The sequence below is a fragment of the Pyrus communis genome, chromosome 2 (genome assembly GCF_041283825.1).
Source record: "Pyrus communis isolate YQ-2024b chromosome 2, ASM4128382v1, whole genome shotgun sequence".
Classification (NCBI taxonomy): domain Eukaryota; kingdom Viridiplantae; phylum Streptophyta; class Magnoliopsida; order Rosales; family Rosaceae; genus Pyrus; species Pyrus communis.
Window position 1 is genome coordinate 15,794,923 of NC_142566.1, and position 22,497 is coordinate 15,817,419.

The 22,497-nt window shown below is 36.8% G+C and overlaps 2 protein-coding genes across 3 annotated transcripts; both read right to left on the reverse strand.

The window, feature by feature from the left end:
- Window positions 1–1,179: 1,179 nt before the first annotated feature.
- On the reverse strand, window positions 1,180–3,496 carry LOC148698636 (uncharacterized). The gene is made up of 3 exons (XM_088678528.1): window positions 2,794–3,496; window positions 2,156–2,322; window positions 1,180–2,043 (listed from the first exon to the last, which is right to left on the reverse strand). The coding sequence occupies exons 1-3, from the start codon at window positions 3,494–3,496 to the stop codon at window positions 1,180–1,182; spliced, it is 1,734 nt and encodes a 577-aa protein (XP_088534654.1).
- Window positions 3,497–14,517: 11,021 nt separating this feature from the next.
- LOC137747680 (polygalacturonate 4-alpha-galacturonosyltransferase) lies at window positions 14,518–21,050 on the reverse strand. Of its 2 annotated transcripts, XM_088684581.1 has the most exons (12): window positions 20,990–21,050; window positions 20,335–20,648; window positions 20,077–20,232; window positions 18,358–18,392; window positions 18,185–18,244; window positions 17,938–18,063; window positions 17,751–17,814; window positions 17,624–17,667; window positions 17,079–17,413; window positions 16,605–16,962; window positions 15,386–15,973; window positions 14,518–15,195 (listed from the first exon to the last, which is right to left on the reverse strand). In XM_088684581.1, the coding sequence occupies exons 3-12, from the start codon at window positions 20,216–20,218 to the stop codon at window positions 14,920–14,922; spliced, it is 2,028 nt and encodes a 675-aa protein (XP_088540707.1). In that variant the 5' UTR covers window positions 20,219–20,232; window positions 20,335–20,648; window positions 20,990–21,050; the 3' UTR covers window positions 14,518–14,919. The 2 variants fall into 2 exon arrangements, with proteins under 2 accessions (XP_088540707.1, XP_088540709.1); XM_088684583.1 differs by lacking the exons at window positions 20,335–20,648; window positions 20,990–21,050 and having other exon boundaries at window positions 20,077–20,334.
- Window positions 21,051–22,497: the final 1,447 nt, after the last annotated feature.

Consider the following 22,497-nt stretch of genomic DNA (forward strand, 5'->3'; position numbering starts at 1 on the left):
TTTGTCGAAAGTTGAATATTATTAAATACGAATCTAAATGTTTACATCAGAAGCCAGAGTGTTAAACAACCACTTTGGTTCAAAACCATCCCAAGAATGACTACCCCCCACACGCGTGACATAAGAAACCACAAGATGCGTAGCCTCATTATAGGCACGAGGAGCATATAAAAACTCAATAACGTCAAATTGTTGCTTAAGAAGACTAATATCCCATAAGATACCATCTAGAACTGCCTCCGGTTGTAACCGGCCATGAATCATGTCGACAAGGACTTGAGAGTCAGTTTCCAACTGTATAGACTCAAAGCCTTTCTCCACACAAGCCAACAAAGCCACTCGCATTACTTCCGCTTCTGCCATAATACTCGAGACACAAGGAATTTTTCCAACATCTCCAACATCTTTGAAGATGCCCACAAAATCCCTTGCCACCCACCCAACACCACCTATACCAGTCTAACTGCACCATGCTCCATCATAATTAATTTTAAAAGTTCCAAAAGGTGGCTTGATCCACCCTTGAAGACCATTTCTACTCATTAGCTGCCCACGGGGTAGCAAGAGCACCTGTGCTTCTTCACAAACCTTCATGTCCTTCCATTGTTGTTTAAGTAATTGTATCGCAACAAAGGGTTCTACCGCAACCTTCTCAAACACCAAACTATTCCGACATTTCCATATCCTCCATAAACCACCAACCACCTATCGCATAAGGTCCCAAGCCTCCCCCTCCTTACCATATTTTGCACATAACCACTTCCAACATTCCAAAAAATCCACACCTTCCACCATGGTCGCATCTAATTGAAGCGGGGAACCATACCAAAAAACATGGGCAAATGGGCAACGAAAGAAGATATGTACCTGTGTTTCCACCTCACCTTCACAAAAAGGGCAACTAGTCTCCAGACGTATCCCCCGCCACTGCAAGTTCGGACGCACTGCCAAAATGTTCATGCACCTCTTCCAAACAAAATGACAAAATTTGGGTGGAACCTTCAATCTCCAAATATCCCTCCACACTGAATCCCTATTATCTGCCATACTAGACTAACCCACACATTTCCATCTGAATTCCCCATTTCTACTCATTTCGGGCGCCACCATATACCCAAACTTCACCGAATAAACTCCATTTCGTGTATAATGCCACATCATATGATCTAGGGATTCAAATCAACTAAGTGGGATACTTAAAATAGTATGAGCTTCATCTTCATTAAAACACAACTCAATGACCTCACGCTTCCACTTACCCCCTATATCCACCAAGTCGGCAACCAATGTAGGCATCTCCTGATGACATGAATTAAATCGAAACGTCCTTGGTATAGGCAGCCACGGGACTGTTGCAATTTGAATACACCTCCCATCTTCCACCTGCCACCGCACACCAGCCTTTAGAATTTTCCTTCCCTGTAAAATCCCCTTCCAACCCCAAGATGTGTTTCTACCCACCGATGCATCCATGAATGATAAAGAAGGATCATATTTAGCTTGCAGTACTCTAGCAAAAACTGAGTCCAGATTACATATGAGCCGCCACCCCACCTTAGCCAACATAGCTAAGTTAAAATCAATAATCTCCTTGAACCCAAAACCACCAGAATCCTTCTTTTTGGCAACTTTGTTCCAAGCCATCCACTGAATTCCTTTTTTGGTCTTCTGATCCCTCCACCAAAATCTTGCAATAACTTGTTCAAATTCCTTTGCCAATTGGATGGGCAATTGAAAACATGGCATAGTATATATATGTAAAGCAACCATAACCCTCTTAATCAAGACCTCATTCCCGGCTACTAACAAAAATTGTTCCGTCCACCTATTAATTCTCTCATCCAACCTATTCCGTACTTCTTCGAACACTCTCTTCTTCAATGCTCCAAAATTTGCGTGAATGCCCAAATACTTCCCAAAACCTTCCTGGTGTTTAATCCCCAAGATCTGCGACAAGTGAGCTTTCAATCCTTGTGAACACCCCACACTAAAATGTACCAAACTTTTATCCAAATTAATGAATTGTCCAGACCCCTCAGCATACTGTTGGAGCAAACCTTTAACATTCAGAGCCTCAATCTCCGTAGCTTGACAAAAAAGCACTGAGTCATCCGCAAAAAAAAACATGTGATAGAGGGTCGGCATAAGCACTTACCGACATGCCACGGATACGTCCTATCCTCTCTTCATTATGGATTAAGGAAGAGAACCCTTCTACACAAATAAGGAAAAGAAAAGGCGATAACGGATCTCTTTGCTGAATTCCCCTTCGAGGCATGATATAGCCTGTTGTCTCACCATTAATAACCATACCATAAGAAACTGTTTGCACACACTCCATCACCCATTGGCAAAAAATATCATTGAAACCCAACTTATGCAACATTGCATTCAAAAATTATCATTCAACCATTCATTGCCATATAATCAACACCCTCTTCATTCCCACATTTCATAGAGTGTAAAGGTTCATGTACCACTAGAATATTATCAGAAATTTGCCTTCCCGCCACAAACGCTGATTGATTCTGACTAATGATTTAGGAAGAATTTTCTTCAATCTATTCGTTAGAAATTTGGAAATAATTTTGTACACCACATTGCAAAGCGAAATCGGATGAAATTGGGACATTTTCGTGGGATTATCTACTTTAGGGATAAGCATAATATTAGTATGATTCAACTCATTCAACATTCTTCTGGAGATAAAGAAAGATTTTACCATACCAATAACCACACCCCCAACCGTCTCCTAATGATGATGGTAAAAGCCTGCATTAAAACCGTCCCGACCTGGTGATTTCGTTGGGTGCATCTGATGAATAGCAGTTTCAATCTCCACATCAGTCACTGGGGCAATCAACATAACATTATCCATCTCACCTACCCTAGTTGGCACATATTGCAAAATCTCCAAGAAATCAGTAGGCCTATCCATAGTAAATAGAGATGTAAAATAATCAATGGCAATGCCATGGATTCGGTTCTCATCTGTACACCATGTCTCATCCTCCTCCTCTAGTCTCAGAATCACATTCCTCCTATGGTGTTTCAAAGTTTGTGCATAGAAGAAACAAGTATTTTTATCACATTCTCGTAACCACTGTACTCCAGACTTTGTACGCCAATAGATTTTTTCCCTTCGAACTACCTGTGTAAGCTTCTCTTCCAGATCTCGAATTTGGTGACCATCAAACACTGGTTGTTGATACGCATCACGAATTACTTCCTTAAAACGACAAATCTCCTTTTGTTCATTACGCCCTTCCTTTTTTGGCCATGTCACCAACCCATGCTTGACCTTGTGAAGATTATGCACGAGATGTTGTGCATGAGTTCCACCATATGCACCACCCCAGGAATTATGCACCATCTCATCACATTTTGGATCCTTATTCCACCGAGGATAGTACATGAACCGTTTCTTACGCTTAGGTTGATTTACCTCCGTTGATAGTATTAACATAGCATTGATCTGAGCCCTCCAACACCACATGTTTCATTACTGCTTGTTGATAACTTTGAAGCCAATTATGTGTGGCCAATGCACGATCTAGTCTTTCTTGGATACATCCTTCATCCCGTCTATTCCTCCATGTATAAGGGTATCATTCGAATCCCAAGTTTAACAAATTCGCTTGAGCCACAAAAGTTCAAAAAGCCCCCATGCTCACAGCAGTTCTTCCATTTCCCTCCATCCTTCTCCGAGTCTAATAATAAATCATTGAAATCCCCCATTAACAAACAGGGCTCCGGATAACATGTTATACGTGTCATTAACACCTCAAGTTGGTGTGCCCGTTTACGCTCATCCGTACTCGCATAAACAACCATCAATCGCCAGCTAAGATGTTGCACCCCATCCTCAATTAGAACTTCAATAAAAAGCTCACCATATTTTACCAACACCACATCCTTGGCATCCCTCCAAAAGACACACATACCATCGGCTAATCCCATAGGCTTAATGGCATGCATAAAAGACATACCAAACCTACGCTTCAAGCAACGGTACCTTCGACTATTATTTTTTGTTTCTAATAGAGCCATAACCTCGGGGGAGTAGAGCCAATTTTGCTCCAAAAGATCGTCAACTGTCAGGTCCTCCCTAATACCCTGACAATTCTAACATATAATTTTCATTACGATCGCGGATACCCCGTATAGGTAGTCTCCACCTGGTTCACTACAGACCTTTGTATCTTATGCATACGATCCAATCCATCTTCTGCCACAAATAGATCATCTTCATCATCCTTTCGAGACCTTTTCGTCCTTTCCTCGAAATAGCCTCAATGATGGGAAGGAGATTAAATGGATTCGAATCCTGAGATAATAGCCCTTGCTCCACACCCCCATCTACACCGTACCCTTTAGGGGCCCTCACCGACCCCTCCTCAACACCTTCCATAATCGACATAATAAGATCAATATCTATACTTTGTTGCACCACTTCAATATGCTCTCCATTACCCTTAAACTCCTCCGAGTGACTCACCAACTCTATCATCCCCTCACCAGGTGCAATGATCCTGCTCGGGCCAAAAACCCCTGCATCAAAGGCTCTCTCCCTTTCCAAGCATTGCCTCTCCTTCTCTTTTTCCTCCAGATCACGTATTCCATGTAACTCTCCCCCATTCAAATTATGGTAGCGCCTCCTATTTGACGACAAGAACGAACCACTCCTTTCTCTGAGTCCCATGTTGCCCATCTTATTTCCCCACCAAACAATTGCCTCGCAAATCATATTCTGCATCAAGCCCATTAAACGTAAATAGAGTCTCCACGTCAACCTCGGTGGCTTCCTCCCCAAGTCTTTCTGCTTTACACCATCTAGTAACGTGCCCCACCTTTCAACAAATGAGATAGTAGCTGGGTAATCCCTCGTAACGAAAATCCACCCACATTGTGTCATCATCTGGGGAATCCACATTGGTTCCCCTCATAAGTGGTTCCCAGACATCAAAAGTGATTTTAACACGTAAGAATTGCCAATACAATCTTTGCCATCATCCTTATCCGTTACAACACTATGGTGGAACCCTAGCAATGCACCTTCCACATCCTGGTTCTCAATCTTGACCCTGCCCTTTTCCTTATCCAAAAGAGAAAAACTGCTACCAAACTTCACTGTTAAACCCTCTATGTTATTCCTACTTGCTGTAGCCAAGATCGCAAACCCCACCCTGATACCCTTATGCAGACAAATAATTAGAATTGTCTTCCTCTCACAACCAGCCAAATCATGGTAGTCATAAATCCCTAATGAACCCTATGTGTTACTCTTTTGCCCATAAACAGGCCAATCCCTTTGATCGTAAACCATATTGTGCACTTCTTACAACCCTATCGTAAAACCTCCGCTACAACACTATGGTGGAACCCTAGCAATGCACCTTCCACATCCTGGTTCTCAATCTTGACCCTGCCATTTTCCCTATCCAAAAGAGAAAAACTGCTACCAAACTTCGCTGTTAAACCCTCTATGTTATTCCTACTTGCTGTAGCCAAGATCGCAAACCCCCACCCTAATACCCTTCTGCAGACAAATAATTAGAATTGTTTTCCTCTCACAACCAGCCAAATCATGGTAGTCGCAAATCCCTAATGAACCCTATGTGTTACTCTTTTGCCCATAAACAAGCCAATCCCTTTGATCGTAAACCCTATCGTGCACTGCTCACTCTAGGGTTTCACACAATCCTAAAATCTTTTGCTTTGACTTTCTCGAACAATCTCTTTGCAAGACACATTTTCCCATCTCGCTCTCTCATTTCAAAGTCAAAAGATGTACATCATAGGGAACAGTTCGATCTCAAATATAAAGTTCCTAAAATAGTATAGCCTAAGTTTTTATTGAATACATGTAGCAAGTTTCCTAGTGCCCAGGATGATAGGTTTTAGTTGCCAAGTGCGTTTGGGACTGACTACAATATGTACATTACTTAATATAATCATCATCTGACGGCCAAATACAGTTTAGTGAATGTATATATTTACTACAATCACCATTTGAACATCGAGATGATGATTATACTAAATACATGTAAGTATTGTTCCCAAATCCCAAAATAGCATCAATGACAAAATTTGAGTTCCTTTCACTACAAAATTCTTTATTATTTCTAAGATGGTTCATTTTAAGAGGGATATCCTCTATGTTTAGCCGTTTTGTCTTTATTCAAAGATACCATAGTCAACATTTAGTAACGGAAAAACTTCAAAGTATAGCAGAAATTTTGCATTTTAAAAGCATCTTGCAAAGCCACAACTTCAACATTGATATGATGGCCACTTAGTACTACAGTCTAAATGTACTCTTCTTCACTTGTGAGTGAGAGGTCTTAAATTCAATTCTCTCCAAAGGTGAACTTAAACCACATTATTGCTAGCCTATTGTGAGGCTTAGCCCACTCCCCTACCCTCTTAGTGCAGATAATATTGTTTGTTCAAAAAAAAAAAAAAAAACATTGTTATATATGTTGGGTTTAGGGTTCCAAGTAGTTCCTCTTATGATAAAATCAACAACAATTTGACCTCGAATAGAACCATCAAAATTGACCTTAAAATCGTTTCTTGGAGGTTCTCATTTATAACAAAATGACCAAATTGATATAACAGTGATCATTATTATTTTTAATTACAAGCGATATTCTACATTAATCTGCACTAAAAGGAAATGAAAAAGTTTAAACCTAGGACGCATTAGAAGAAGATGACCCTAAACATTGGGGCAATTCAAAGTAACTGATCAGTAATTTAGAACTAAAACACAATAATCGAAAATGTGTTTATGACATGTTTAAGAGTTGTGTGTGAGTTGATGTTCAGCATATTACTTTTTGATCGTTTTGATAGGTCTAGGTTATCTGTGTATAAGTATATTGGCCAACGACCTAATGTAATCATGAACAAGCATATATATTATGTTAATTATCAACGTTTGAACTTCTCTTAAGAATCCGTTAGTTAGCAGTGGGGTTCTTACAATTCTCCAACACTTCTTGGTGGAGTACATATATCAAACGATCCATCAAATTGATCTTGCATTTACTGTGAAAAATCTACTAAAAAAAGATCTAAAATCTAAATCAATCCGAGAATTTGCCAAGCAATACAACATTTTTCCTACTCTCATAAATGATGAGTTCAATATCAAATTATCATTTAAGTCATTGTGTGACTTGACGGAACTTCCTACCCCCAATATCGTTTATCATTCTGTTTTGCATTTGGTACCTAAACTCCCACGAGGGCCTTTTCAAGATAATTCTCGCCATTTATCGCTACTAAAGAGTACTTGAACCATTATGTGTTCTTTTTCGCTAAAACGAATCGAATCTAAACCCTAGTCAAGTGAAGTTACAAGAATTATCTTTAAAAAAATATATATTGTTTTGAATTTTAATCTTGAAAAAGTTTGAAATTTAATAAAAACTTAGTGTTATATATATATATATATATATATATTTTAATCCTTTAATGTGAATTAATTCAACTTCATATTATATTTTTATTTTAATATTTAATGAATATCTTATTCAAGGTCTCCCTATTAAATTTTAAATTTATTATTATACATTTTAATTCATTAATTTTTTTTAACATCCTCTAATTATTTTCTTATTAATGTCTACTTGGGGAAACATTGAAAAAATAACTAGCAACACACATTATATTAAACTAGTGTACCTAAATTAGAAAAATATTGTACCTATATCAAATTATAATAAATTAGTGTATCTAAACATTGTACTCTAAAATATTTACAAAACTATTGTACCAAAATGTCTGTATCTAAATAAATAAATATATATATATATATAATGAATTAGTGACAAATAAGAAACTATGCAAATTAAATCATAAGTGTATCGAAATGTTTGTACCTAAACATATTATACTAAACTAGTGTACCGAAATATCCGTACCTAAATATATTTTAATGGATTAGTGGCATATAATAATATATGCAAGAACATATAGTACCGGAAAGTCGGTGCCAAAATATCTTCATATACAAGATACTTACCATAGATTGGTGATGCAGTATGTCAACAAATAAAAGCTAATTCATTTGAATTTCGAATGAGTATTAAAATTTATTGGACCTGGCACTCGTGTCGTGTTTTTCGTGTTCGGATCATTTTCATGTTACACCCGATATCTTAACGGGTCGTGTCGTGTAACACCTCTTAAATGAAGTATGTATATACCTGGAAAAATGTAACACTCGAACTAGACCCATAAATATTAACGGGTAAATGACCCTACCCATTATCTATTAAAAATATATATTTTAAACCAATATAATCAAATAAAAAAACATATTACTAAACTAGTATATACATATCACATTGTTACATAAATATGACAAAACACATTTGTTTTGTTTTTCAAGTATCACATAAATATTAATTAATGTAGAAGTGTGGAAAATAATAATTAAAAATAAAAAATATAAACGCTCGTAATGACAACCTTTACAACTTCTATAAAGGGCTCAACTTTGAAATTCACCATTATAACCACATAAACTGTAACAACCTATCCCCAAATATTATGGTTTTATAATTTTAAAATGTGAATTTATGAAAGTACCCCTAACGAGGAAAGCGTTGACTTCCATTGACCCTCGTTCTATGACATGTAGGAACTTTCCATCTAATTTATTCACATAGCACTCGTCGCTATGAACATGAGGGGGCAAGTGGAATCGATTTCGTAGTTACAATGAACGTTTTAAGGAATTTCGAAGTTGAAGGGCAAAGTAATCAATTCACTATTCTAAATATTGGGGTTGGTTAATTGTTCTATTTTAATAATTTCTGGTGGATTTTTGTGGCCATGGGGCCCATACCCTACTTCCCCTTCTTCCCCGTGTCTTCCCCCCTAATACTCTCGGACTATCCTTCCCTCTCATCACCTTCTCCCTCCTCTATAAAACCCAAGACACCACCACTCACCACCGCATCTCCGGCGATGCCACCATCACCATCCCCTCCCTACGAGTTCCATGGAACCATAAATGAAGGAAGAACACCCTCAATCTCCTCGTACCTCACTACACCATGGCTACGGCCACTATTCATTTTCCTTATCCGGTGAACCCTCGATGATCTCGACCATGGTGAGCCTCGGAACTACTCAAATCCTTCTTATTTCAAACTCCTAATATTGTTTCAGACCTTAAAAATGTGTTTAGGGGCTGATTAATGCAAAACCTGGTCGGGATGGATTTTCACCCAGTTTTCTGACGATTTCGAGCGATTTTCCGACCAACACCAGCCACGGCCAAGAAAACCAGTGGTGTATTTCTATCACCCTTCTTCGTATCTTCAAATCCATATATGGCATGCTAGTTATAGTTGTGAAATGGAGCTAATCGGACTCCGTTTAGCTTCTCTACTATTTTTGCAGAAACCAGCCGACCCACAGCCTGAAATTGGGTTGACCCGACCCCCAACCCAATAACCTAGCCCAATCCAATAACCCGGTTCATCCCAATAACCCAAAACCCAGACCTGACCTGGACCCAATTCCCAATTTTCCATGGTTGGCACGTGGGTGCGCTTGGAGGGCTGTCATGGCCGACGCATGGAGCACACGCCCCTTCGTCAGAGGTACTGTGCTCCGCTGCAGTCCACGGCGGTGCCAGTGAATTTTTCTGCAACCCATCTCGAAGCGTGGCGACGAGTATGGTGGCGCGTGGTCTCCCGGGCAGCCATCCTGTGGCGACGCATGGGGGAACCCGAGGTCCCTTCATAGATTTTTCGACGTGCCAAATCCTAATTCGCTGTCTGTTTTCCCAAATTCTATCATTTTAGTAGAGTTTCTTTAAATAGTCTCTATTTGTGTTTAGGTGCATCGATGTGAAGTGACCCTGTCCTCTTTAGTTCGAGCGACTCCCCGCCAACGGAATATTTATGAGTGGACCCCTTCTTAAATTGCATGTTTTTATAAAATATTACACTTGTATTCACGAAAAACATGATTTCGTGATTTTAAGTTTTATGCATTATTTATCATTTATCGAATAATGTTTTACAAAACGATAAGAATTATTGGATTGCCAAGTACGATATATTACGGATTTACGAATATGATTTATTTATGGCTTATGAATTGATGCTTTGAGCTTTTGAGCTCCGGTGATTTGATATGAGATTTTGAGATATGTTTTCTATGCTTATCTAGTGGGTTATCATACAGTGCGCGCACACACACACACACAACATGAGTATGTAAACATCTATGGCCATAGGGCACAGTTGAGGATATTTATGATATACTCCTAGCTTCATTAGCGAAACCAATGTCGGACAGCTTCACTAGCCATGGCTAGTGTCGGTGTGTTATGTTATGTATATGTTTCTTCTCTGGCGCAACCTAGAGTTGTACAGCTTCACCTTCAGGTGATGAGACCTACCATATTTCTTCACTGGCGTAACCCAGTGTCGTACAGCTTCACCTTCAGGTGATGGTTATGCCTTCGGGCAACTATGATACCCCTAGTTGAGTACATCATTGATGTGATTTACGGATGTTTTACGGATTTACCTTCGGGCAACTATATTACCATTACTGAGCACTGGTTTATATGTACATGTCTTACGAATTTTTTTCATGGCATGCTAGAGTTTTCAGAAAACCTACTATGTAGTACTATATGAGTTTTCAAAACAGACGGTTAGTATGTTCAGAAAGAAAATGGTATTCTTATTATTAGTATTAGTGTTATAAACTTTGGTCCACTCACCATTTTGGTTTTGCGTACCCTTCAGGAGTTCGAATCGAGGCATACGATCCTGGTGTTAGAGCACTTCCATATCGGTATCTTCAAGTCTTCTCGGTGTGGGACCCACTTTCTTTGTAATCTCATTTATTTTAAACTATACCTTTCGTACTCTTCTTAATTAGTTGTATGCTCTGAACATGTTCCTACAATCGCATACTTCATTATATTCAAATTTACATATTTTATTTACGTATGTTTGTTCTTTCTTTATAACTTGCATGCATGTTGAAAAGGCTTCGTGACCCTCGGATGTAGGCAAGCTCTTGCCCATCCTGGTGTTGGGAGGACATCAAGATCAAAGCCTGTCATAAACCATAAATCGAATTTAACTGTTGATTGTCATTTAGATTTACGATCTATTCTTCTCACCAAATTTTGTTGTATTGAAAACATGATCTTTTTTAGGATGCAGGAAGATGAATGGTTTGAATCATTCATATTACGTTCAGATTTTTACTGTTATTAAAAGTATTGCTCTAAGTTTATAAAGTCTCAAGAAACTATATAATGTGGACTCATATTTCAGTTCACGACCCGAACTATTCATTTTTCTACATTCGCTAAAAAAATCATGTTAATAAAAAATCTAAAAAATGAAATTTGGTGAAAAGAATAAAACTTAAACGACTATCGACATTTAAAAGGTTTATGGATTATAGTGTCGGATATTGGAGATGACCCTTCATGAAAGTTGTAAAACTTGTCATTACAAGTGATTATGTGTGTGTGTGTGTGTGTGTGTGTGTGTGTGTGTGTGTGTGTATTACACTTCCACAATCTGAATTTTATTAATTTTGCACTCAAATAAAAAAACACTATTCATGACGGTTTGTAGGATTCTCTATTCGTGGAGGTTGCATTCACGAGCGTTTATATATATTCTTTCACATTTTTCACACTTGTATATTAATTATTAAGAATTTTTATTTATTTTGAACTCCCTAAAAATACTATTCATGAGGGTTTGTGGAGTTTTAAAAATCCAAACGACCATATACCCATCTTAGAGCGTAGAGGATGTAATCATGAGTGTTTGCATATTTTTTCACATTTTTCGCAATTGTAAATTAATTATTATAATTTTTTAATATGTTTGGTATTTTAAAATTACTTTGATATTTTTATTATTTTTAATGTGTTTTATGAGGCTTTAATCCCACTTTTAAGAGTATAAAACATTTATGAGTTTGACTGTATGAGAGAGAGTAAAAAACTTTGTAAGGTCATTGACTCTAAAATTAAATGTCCGTCTTTTTTTTATATACAAATACTATACTAGTTGATTTGAATTTTGAACAACAGGTAAAGTAAAAGTTATCCCAATAATGATAATAAGAAACTCTTATGCCACTTACTATTATAGTCTAGTGATATTCCTCTTTACTTATAAGTGAGAGGTCTTAGGTTCAATTTTCGTCAAAGGCGAATTCTAACCACATTATTATTGCTAACCCATTATGAGGCTTAGTCCACTCGCACACCCCTTAATGTAGAAAATATCGTTTGTTAAAAAATATAGTTCTCATAATAAAAATAAATAAACTAATTTTTTTTAACTTATATAGTATATTAATACAACAATGCTTATTTAATATACAATATATACACTATGGCTATTGTATTCTCTAGTAAGTTTTTTTAGTAGTTTAACTTTAAAATCATCAAAAAAACTTTGAAACTTTAAATCATCAAAATAATTTTTTGTTCTAAAGACTCGATAATGACCCGATTAGTTATCGTGTTGACTCGAACCCCATTATTTTCTTGTTGTTTTCATGTCATGGTAAGGGGTCGTGTAAGAAATTGTCAGGTCTAAAACTTACAATACTTTTCATAAAACTTAATTCATGGACACCATAAAATTATTTTTACAAAAAAAAAAAAAAAAAGAGAAAGAAAAAGACATTGAATCCATATGCTAACATCAAATATGTCTAGGGACTAAAATTAATTTTTAATATTGTATAATACGTTAATTTCATCCTATTTAAGGATTAAAATCTAATTTTTTAGTAAAAAATTATGTCATTTTGTCAGACATGAACTTATAACACAAGTTTTAATTATTAATTTTTTCCGCTAAAAACAGGACTAGCTGGTGGTTTTGCCACAACAATCCATCCCTCCGGAGTCTGGAAAGATTTATAAAGGCATTTCAACCTTCCCTTGGCCACCATCATGCGATTCACCAATGGCACGAATCGAATTCAGAACATGCTGTGTGAAATACGGGTCTTAAATTCATCTTCAACCACTGAATCATCCGGTGATGGTTCTCAAGTTTAAATTGTTAATTGTAAATTCATTTACTTAACGTAGTACTTGCACAAAATTGGAAAAATTCAAGTGCCATTTGTGCATATTCTCTGAAATTGAAAGCAAAAATGACATGCGTCAACAAGTTTGAAAATAGAATTTGGATAACATTACTAAATAAAGGGGAGAGGATCTCTTTCACTAAGTTCATCATATCCAATGATCTTGACCCTTGAAATTTGATCAAACGATTAAAAATAGGGAGCTTCTTTTAAAGTTATAATAATTTTAGTTGTTGAATTAAATTTCAAGAAACTGAACCATTGAATTTTATAAATTTGATAGAAGAAATCCGAAGATAATCTCTTTCTTAAAGAAAGAAGCAAATGCTAATCAAAACAAGATTTGTCCACAAGCAAAGTACAATTATTGTCGAAAGGGGACAGATTGACATGACATAGAAGATATTTGTGAGAATCCAATCCACCAAAGATAAAATCATTATGCAAAAGAATACTCAGTTGTCACTTAATCTCATTGACCACGCACAACACAGGAGTCGTACCATAAAAAGAAGTCACAACAAACAGAATTCTATCCTAAAGCAGCTATCTTTTTACCTTCCAATATAGGATCTCCAGATGAAAGAATAATCTCTTATTATCTTACTCGTCAAAAGTAAACGACCATGTATTTTTTGCTCACCACTAAGGAAAACTGGAATTTCATTATCATGATTTCTGTTCTAGTGATGAAAATTATAGTTTTTCTTAACCACTTGATGACCAATGAATGTAGACTAAACAAAAATATTTTTTTTTTAACATTTTAATCTCAACTCTTTGTATCATATTCAACGACAAATAACCATGTATGATTAGAAGAATGAGACTCATTTTTATTAGCCAATGACGTGGTAACCTTTTACACCTCATTGTCCGTACAGGTTCTCTATTGGGCCTTGTTTGGAATTTTAATTGATGGGTATAAGATAAAGTGGTGGGTTTTATTCAAGTCCGTAAGATATGGTGGGGGCAGAGAATATCCGAAAGTGTCGGTTTTTCGTTTGTGGGAGATAGTGGGAGAAAAAGGAACTTCTTCTGGTTTCCATTGTGGTCGGAAGATAAGAGTATCATATCATATCCAAGGAAAGAAAAGAATGACTACCACTGAGCTAATCATATCACTAACTTTTATCTCTTATGCAAGCGATATTAATAGACGGGAAGGGTTGAACCTACGGCCTCGTGTACCAAAATAATTGTTCTCAATCACTTCGGCTATACGTTCCGCCGCTTTCTTCTAAAACAAGATAGCTACTGCAGAAAAAGGAAATAGTGTAATGCATAAACAAGAAACCAACAATTGGTGCCCCGACCGGCTCGAACAAACAAGTCTTGGCACGCCCAACGTCTCACACTCCACGGTTAAATTAGCACACTAATTCAACAACTGAAAGATCATTAAACAATGAACAGCTCATGATTCAAGCAATTAGTATATCACGTTCCTTACACATTACCTACGCGAGAATGTTGTTCAAAGAATACAGCATCTTAGAAATTTAATCCTAATCATGTCCCGACATCTTAGTTCTGAAACGGACAAGGTCTTGAGTTATACAGGTCATCAAGGTAAAGAATTTGTTGTTACCTTGTTACAACGGATGAGGAATGACCGAATAGAATTGAATGAATTACAAACAAGAACAAACAATGTGGATTATGGCAACAAGAAAATAGGAAATACCTCCTCCCGACGAACCAACCATAACCTAAGTGGCTTGTCAGATGAAGATTCCAATGAGAAGGAGAGAGATTGAGAGCAAGTTTCTAGTATTTACGTAAATCCCCATTTTATCAGCTTCATTCATTTACCTTGCAGCTGCGGAGATAGGGATGATCATACTTAATGTACTTGGTCCAGTATCCTCGATACTTTGTCATCGCCAACTCCAGCCATGGTTTCATGTTGCCATTATAATGTACTACAGCCGCGTTGTCAATCTCAGCTCGATCAAGACTTGGGTTGTAACCTAAACCAAGCACATGCCATGACTTTTGTAGTGGATGTGTCAGCCCATAAAATGTAATCAACCCTGGAGGCAATGTTCCAAGTTTCCAGAGTGTCCTGTCTTCATTCTAAGATCAAAAAAGAAACAGAAGCATAAACAGGAAAACAATTATATCAGATGGCCAATTTTCATAGGAAGGAAAAAAGAAATTGCGAACAGTCATCGCCTTGTGGCTGATTTCATAGTCATACACAAATCTATGCAAAAGAACAAAACATGCAGCAGCGAATGAAATGCGTAAGGTTCCAGACACTCACCATGTTCTGCCACTTGTGATAGATACCAGTAATATCTTTCTTCTTCCACTCCCTAAGATCAAACATGTTCATCCCATATGCCCATCCACATGCGTTCGGATCAAAGTTTCTTGCAATATGAGGATTTGAGAAGTTTAGGTACTTGTCAAACCGGTGGAAGCTCTCACCACAGGTTTCTACTGCACCATTTACTTTTCCGTGTAGATCGACAGCCCACAATCCAGTTAAGTCTTTCTGGACAACAATGTCATCATCAAGAAACAAGATCTTATCCAACTTGGGATAAACCTGTGGAAGATAGAACCTCAAATGATTAAGCATTGAAAGATACTTCGGGTTCCTGTACTTCAGGTTAGAAGCGCCAGACGAGAGAGTGGTAGGATGGTCGGCCTTGAAATAATAGTTTTTCATTGCAGCAGACTCAAGCTGACGCAGAACCGGGCAGTACGATGAGTTTAGCCACTTAAACTCGTCAACATTTTCAACATGAATAGTGGCTTTTCCAGGAGGATTCAATAAAAACCACATATTCATGGCTCCAAAGTTAAGCTTATCAGTAACAAGATGGAATACGTGCTTTGATGGATCCTGCAATCGCCAAGAAACACACGTAAGTTAAACAAGAAACCTGCATCCGACTTCAGCAATAGACATTACTAAGGACTACAGATGGGTAACATGTCAAATAGGGTACATTCAACTTTCAAATATTATTATTTTTTTATTTTGCTATTAACTTTCAACTTCCTTATGAATGAGGTACACGAAAGACGCAGTCCAGCTAGAAAATATAAACACAGCAAGCTGCTTATGATCAAACATCTTCTAATCATTTCATCTGATCGCCACACCTAGAATATTAAAGAAGTCGGTTATACGGATAATAATTAGCATCTGTATCTCAAGAAAACCAGGTGGTGAAAGTTTTTATTATTGAGCCTCAAATACCAGAAATGGATATCCCATAGAAATAGATATCCATATTCCTCCGTCTTTGCATCTCAGTGCCAGATCTGACATTCCTCAACAGGGTAATAGTTAATAGAGTTTTTCAGTTCTTTGGAAACAGACATAAACACACACATAATTAAAATACCACTATAGAACACGATAGTTCAGATCACATTGGTGTTTGTAACAGTTCTTCAGTTCTTTTGGAAACAGACAAAAGGATACGCACAATTAAACTACCAGCATAGAATAAGACAGTTCAGCTCACCTTGGCATTTGTGACAGTAGAGTTGACGACGACTGATGCAGCCAAGACATTGTCTGAGAAGAGAGCATAATGATAAAGATTTGGATTTTCCAAGTTCTCACTTCTAGGGAACTTTCTCTTCTCAAGGGGAAGGAGGTAATAATCTATGGTTAGGCGCATAGATAAGCAGTGGATTCCATTTGGAATGGTCTTGGCAGCTAACTGACTAAGGAATGTGCTCTGCTTTTTCAAGCTCCGAACTTGTTCATCTGCAGTCTGAAGCATTGCTCTCAGCTTCCCCGTGACCAGGTTGCAATCATACAGTTGCTCTCTTGCTTTTGAAAGAACTTGGCCCATAGCTTTTATCTTCTCTGGTGCACTACAAGCAATTCAGGTGTGGAATAAGTTATAACTACCATAATTAACAGTACAGATAAAAGGGATGGTAATATATATTATGTGCTCACAAACATTACATGTCCATAATCACGCTACCTTTGAGATAAATCCGCATCAGCGGTTGCCTCTCCCACTGCACGCTGGGATTCTTTAAGTCGAGACTGTAGTTGTTGGAACAGATCAAGCTTGTTTTTCATCTTTGCAATACTCAAGTAGACCCTTGCCATTATGATTTGGTCCCGTATCAAGCGCACTGTTGAATCAGAGTTCTCGTTCTCATTTTCTTTCCTCCAAATGCTGTATTTTCCTAGAACTGCAGAATCAACTGATTTGGACCGCTCAATGGCTGCAGTTTCAAGCTTTACAATTGATTCGTCATCCCGCTGTACCAACTCATTTGCCCGCTTTTCACGCCTTTTCTCTCTTAGTTGCTGCAGAAGTGTTTATAAAAGAAAATTAGAACCTCCAAAAAACATGATAAACAGTTACATAAATAACAAAATTTAAGTAGCCATAACCATGATTTAACTAGAGTTTATTTCACTTCGATTCTATGAGTCAGAAAAAATGAAATAAACAATTCAAGCAAAGAAACATATAATCGTGGCAATACATAGAGCACAATGAAGTATGGTCATTACCCTTCTGGCTAGTTTTGCAGGATCAAGAGCTTGAGCGTGATCATCTGCAAATGGTAACAAAGTCAAAAAAGAAAGTAGGAATGTATTACTACATACAAAAGAAAATACTACTAAAAGTTAGTACCACCTGAAGAATCATCCACTTTAACCCTAGCGGTCTCTTGTCTGGCATTTACAGCAGTCAAATTTTTCTTCGCACAGACAATTCCAAACACAAAGAATCAGCAGCGACAATCAATGATATTTTTGAAGCAGAGAACAAAAGATATCAAGAATTAAAAAAAAAAATTAAGAAGCAAAACAGGTGTACTAACCTGAGAATCTATAACCGAACTATTTTCTCCAATGACTTTCCATGAAGCGGACAAATTGTTTTTCCTAAAGAAATTAAGGCTCAAAGGCCCCATGTCATTTGTGCTGGCTGAAATTACATCAATGACCTGATACGTTGATCCAATCAGTGTGCTTGTTAGCAACAAAAGTTAACAGAACAGAAAAAACTGCTGCCACTTATAAGATTGACATGTTGATAACTCAAAGATTCATTAAAGTTGCACTTGCCTCTTTTGAGAAAAGAGATTTGACATGTTGCAGTGCCATCCTTTCTCTCCAATCCAGATTCTGCACCAGTCAATTAATCGTTTATTGTTCTCAAAACATTTTTTTTTACAAAACAAGCTATCATACACTACGTAAGATTTCAGGCTGAAATTGATGGAAGTATGGAACAATACCTTTTCACCAGGACCAGATGAGATATCACTATGATCTGCAAAATTTGCAAAAAGAAAACAGTTATACTAAAGCTGATAAACACAAGTGTTTCATACCCATAAGAAAGTCAGAAAGTAAAGAACAAAGCTGGGCCATAAAAAACAGCAATTGGTAAAGCATTTTTTTCTTTTAGGGTTTGACATTAGTAAAATTTTCAAGATTCTGACAGGAGCTGACCCAAGCGTACAAGTAAACAAGCTGTAAACAGACATCTTTTCCATAGGATTTTTATTGGACATAAGCCCTTGACGGTTGATCAGTAAGGCATAAATAACCAACTTAATGCAAACTCTGATAAACTACTTCATATCAATAGATTGAAGAATTTAGAAAATGAATAAATCTGAGGCAAAGACGGTAAGAATTGCAAAAGATGAGCACAAAATGTGTTGAAAGACTTGTGACATAGAGTGATATATAGCTCTCTTTTCAGACACTCGTATAGTTTATAAGATTCATAAGTAGTTTTCAAGATTTATGACCTCTGACTTCTTGTCCGTCTTTTTATCAAGAGATAAAACCTCCAAAAGAAAGACAAGCCTGTGACTCTTCTTCCATTTTACCACTTTGACAAAAACTTCACAAGCAACAAAATATTATTTCTTTCAAGACGTAGTCTTGGCAAACAAATTACTTCGCACTCTGAGCCGTATGAGCCACAAAAACTTTCATTGTTTGTACTTGTTTGAGAAAAATAAATATATTCTTGTCTAATAGCATAAATACCAAAAAAGATATATGAATATTAAGCATTCTTTGATCACGTTTTCAAGTATGTGACTCAACTATCATAGCCTGTTGTGTAAAGCTAAAGATAAAGCATATTAGTCCGCCAGTTGGCGTAAAACAGACGTGGTGAAGTTATCATTTGCCGAATTGAAAATGGTATGCACCACACAATGCTCATATTCTTTATGACAATAATATGCGGTAGACCCTTCCAATGCATTTTGAGTACCGATGTCAGCATCATGAAGAAGTAACAACTCAGCAATTCTTTGAATAGTAAGCTAGATTGGTATACAACCCATTACACATTTAGTCTATAAATCAGGCAACTCCTCCTTGGCGTGAATTGATGCTCAAATACACTCTACCTACAAGGTGTGATCCTAACTGTTGTATAAAGATAAGTATATTTTCATTTTTCATCAAAAGGATGATGCTAATAAGCTCACTGATTACAAAACCCGATTAAATTAAATCTATCATAAAATTTGGTGGCTGAGGTACCGACACAAAGGTAAATTCCTAATTTTCATAATGTAAGGAACAACCAGGGTCTTTAGATTTAACAACAAAAATACTTGAATAGTCGGAAACAAATGCAGCATTCTTCTCGACTCAAAAGGGACAGAGCATCATGCCGTGAACACTTGAATAGTAGAGTAACAATCTTGATTTTCGAAGCAGAAATTGCTCCTATTTTCTCATTTTTCTAAAGCAACGAAAACAGAAATCGAAAGAAACAGAGGTAAATTATCCTAAATTGCAAAAGCGAAAAGGAACCTAATTGAGATCTAATTTCTAAAGCAAACCTAAACTTCAATTGCGCAGAAATAATTACATACGCATACGCATACACATAACACATATACACATATATACACACACACACACACACATTTTTCAACAGAAACGGAAATAATAAGTGAATTGAAGGGAATTGAGCACCAAACCAGATATGTGGAGGCCACGGCCGAGGAAGAAAATCAAGGGAACGAGAAGCGCAAAGAAAATAAGAATCGCGAGAGGGAATCGAGATCCAGAAGCTCGGTTCCTGTGGGCGCCGGCATTCGATAGCCCCCGCTTCAACGCCATTGCCGATCAAATACCTAAAGTTGTTCAAATCAATAGAAAAAGTCAGAAACTTTCAGAATCCATGGCTAGAGAGAGAGAGAGAGAGAGACAGAGAGAGAGAGGGGAGGGGGATTTACAGAGGGGATCTTGCGAATCGGAGACCGTTAGAACTCAAGCCCAAGGGAAGGGAAGAGCCCAACCCAAAAGACTAGCCTGATAGGTGTGAGGACCCACGGACTTAAAGAATCACTACACAATTGTTCGACAGGAATGGAAGCTAAAGGCGAATGCGAGTGAAAGACTCGGAATCCATTGATGGGAGAAAGAGGGTGAAATGGGGAGGAGTGAATTCGAGCAAAACACCGTGATTTTTTATTTTTATTTTTATTTTTTTAATTTATATGCAGTGCTTTTCCAGAAAATGCTTTATTTTGTTTAATAGTGGATTTAACTACGGGTTGGTTTGGTATTGCTGTGCTTTGAAAAAAAGCTGCTTCTGCTGTGCTGTGAGAATAAGCAGCTGTGAAATAAAGCAGAAGAGTGTTTGGTAAACTTTTTTGTAAAAGTGCTTTTGAAAAAAAAAAGTAGTATTAAAGTGTTTGGTAAACTTTTATGTAACACAGATGTGAAAAAAAACCGGTTTTTCAAAGCTGGGTTTTGCAGCTTCTTGTTTTTGGCTTTTTTTCACCCAAAACTGTGAAAAAAAGCTGAAGCTGAGTGTTTACCAAACACAAAAACAGCTCCCAGCTTTTTTTGATAGCAGCTTTTTTCAGAATCACCTCAGTACCAAACCAGGTCTACGTAGGGCATCGCTTTCGCTGCATCTCTACTTGTGGCTTCGACAGAAAAATGTAGAAATATAATATAATAATGTGTTATAAATAGTGGCTTATAATTAGTGCGATTGTGTAAACGAGAAGTACAAATTTATTACCAATGTTTGGTGGTTCAAATGGTAAGAATTTTGTTCCTGTTAAAAAAAGATTTTGAGTTCAAGCATTGTGAATGGAGAAGCCAGCATTAGGAGGGTTTGCTCTCCGATTTCTGAATATTAGCCACCAAGATCTTCAACTTCCAGGGAAGCAAAATGCTTCCATTAAAAGCACCAATAACCAACTTGGAATCTCCTCCCATTTCAAAAGCGTTTGCAACTTGGAAATGATCTACACAACTTTTTTCATTTGTTATCATCAAATCAAACCAAACAGCAGACAATATTAAATATGTAGAATTAAGAAAGATATGTGATAATCATTTTCCTTTCTAGAATCTAATGTTTGTGGAATTTTATTGCATGTGTTTGGTCAGATGAATGCATTTGGTCCGCCGGATCCAAGATAAAAAGAAATTGTACTTGGCTCAAGCTCCTTTAATAACGACGTGACATTATTTTACCATCTAAAAATTGTAACTAAACTATTCATTATCTACAAATATCTGTAGATAACTATGGTAACAAAACCACATGAACAACCGTCAATTTTTCATTCATACAGATGCCTAAATAATTTCAAGAGACAATCTTTAAAATTTTATTTTACCAGAAGAGACAATCTTTAGATGTTTGTATCTTCTGACAAAAAAAAGTCATTAAAAGATGAATGACTAGATGCCTAAATAATTTATGGAGACAATCTTTAGATTTTTGTTTTATCAAAAGAGACAATCTACATATGTTTGTATCTTCCGATAAAACAAGGTCACATCGTCATTAAAAGATGAATGACTTCTTACCTACTCCACATCTCAATATTGACAAAAGTCTCAAATAATTTCAAGAGACAATCTTTAGAATTTTATTTTACCAGAAAAGACAATCTTTAGATGTTTGTATCTTCTGACAAAAAAAGATCATTAAAAGATGAATGAATAGATGCCTAAATAATTTATAGACAATCTTTAGATTTTTGTTTTATCAGAAGAGACAATCTATAGATGTTTGTATCTTCCGATAAAACAAGATCACATCATCATTAAAAGATGAATGACTTCTTACCTACTCCACGTCTCAATATTGAAAAAAGTCTCAAATAATTTCAAGAGACAATCTTTAGAATTTTATTTTACCAGAAGAGAAAATCTTTAGATGTTTGTATCTTCTGACAAAAAAAGGTCATTAAAAGATGAATGACTAGATGCCTAAATAATTTATGGAGACAATCTTTAGATTTTTGTTTTATCAGAAGAGACAATCTACAAATGTTTGCATCTTCCGATAAAACAAGATCACATCGCCATTAAAAGATGAATGACTTCTTACCTACTCCACGTCTCAATATTGAAAAAAAGTCTCAAATTCA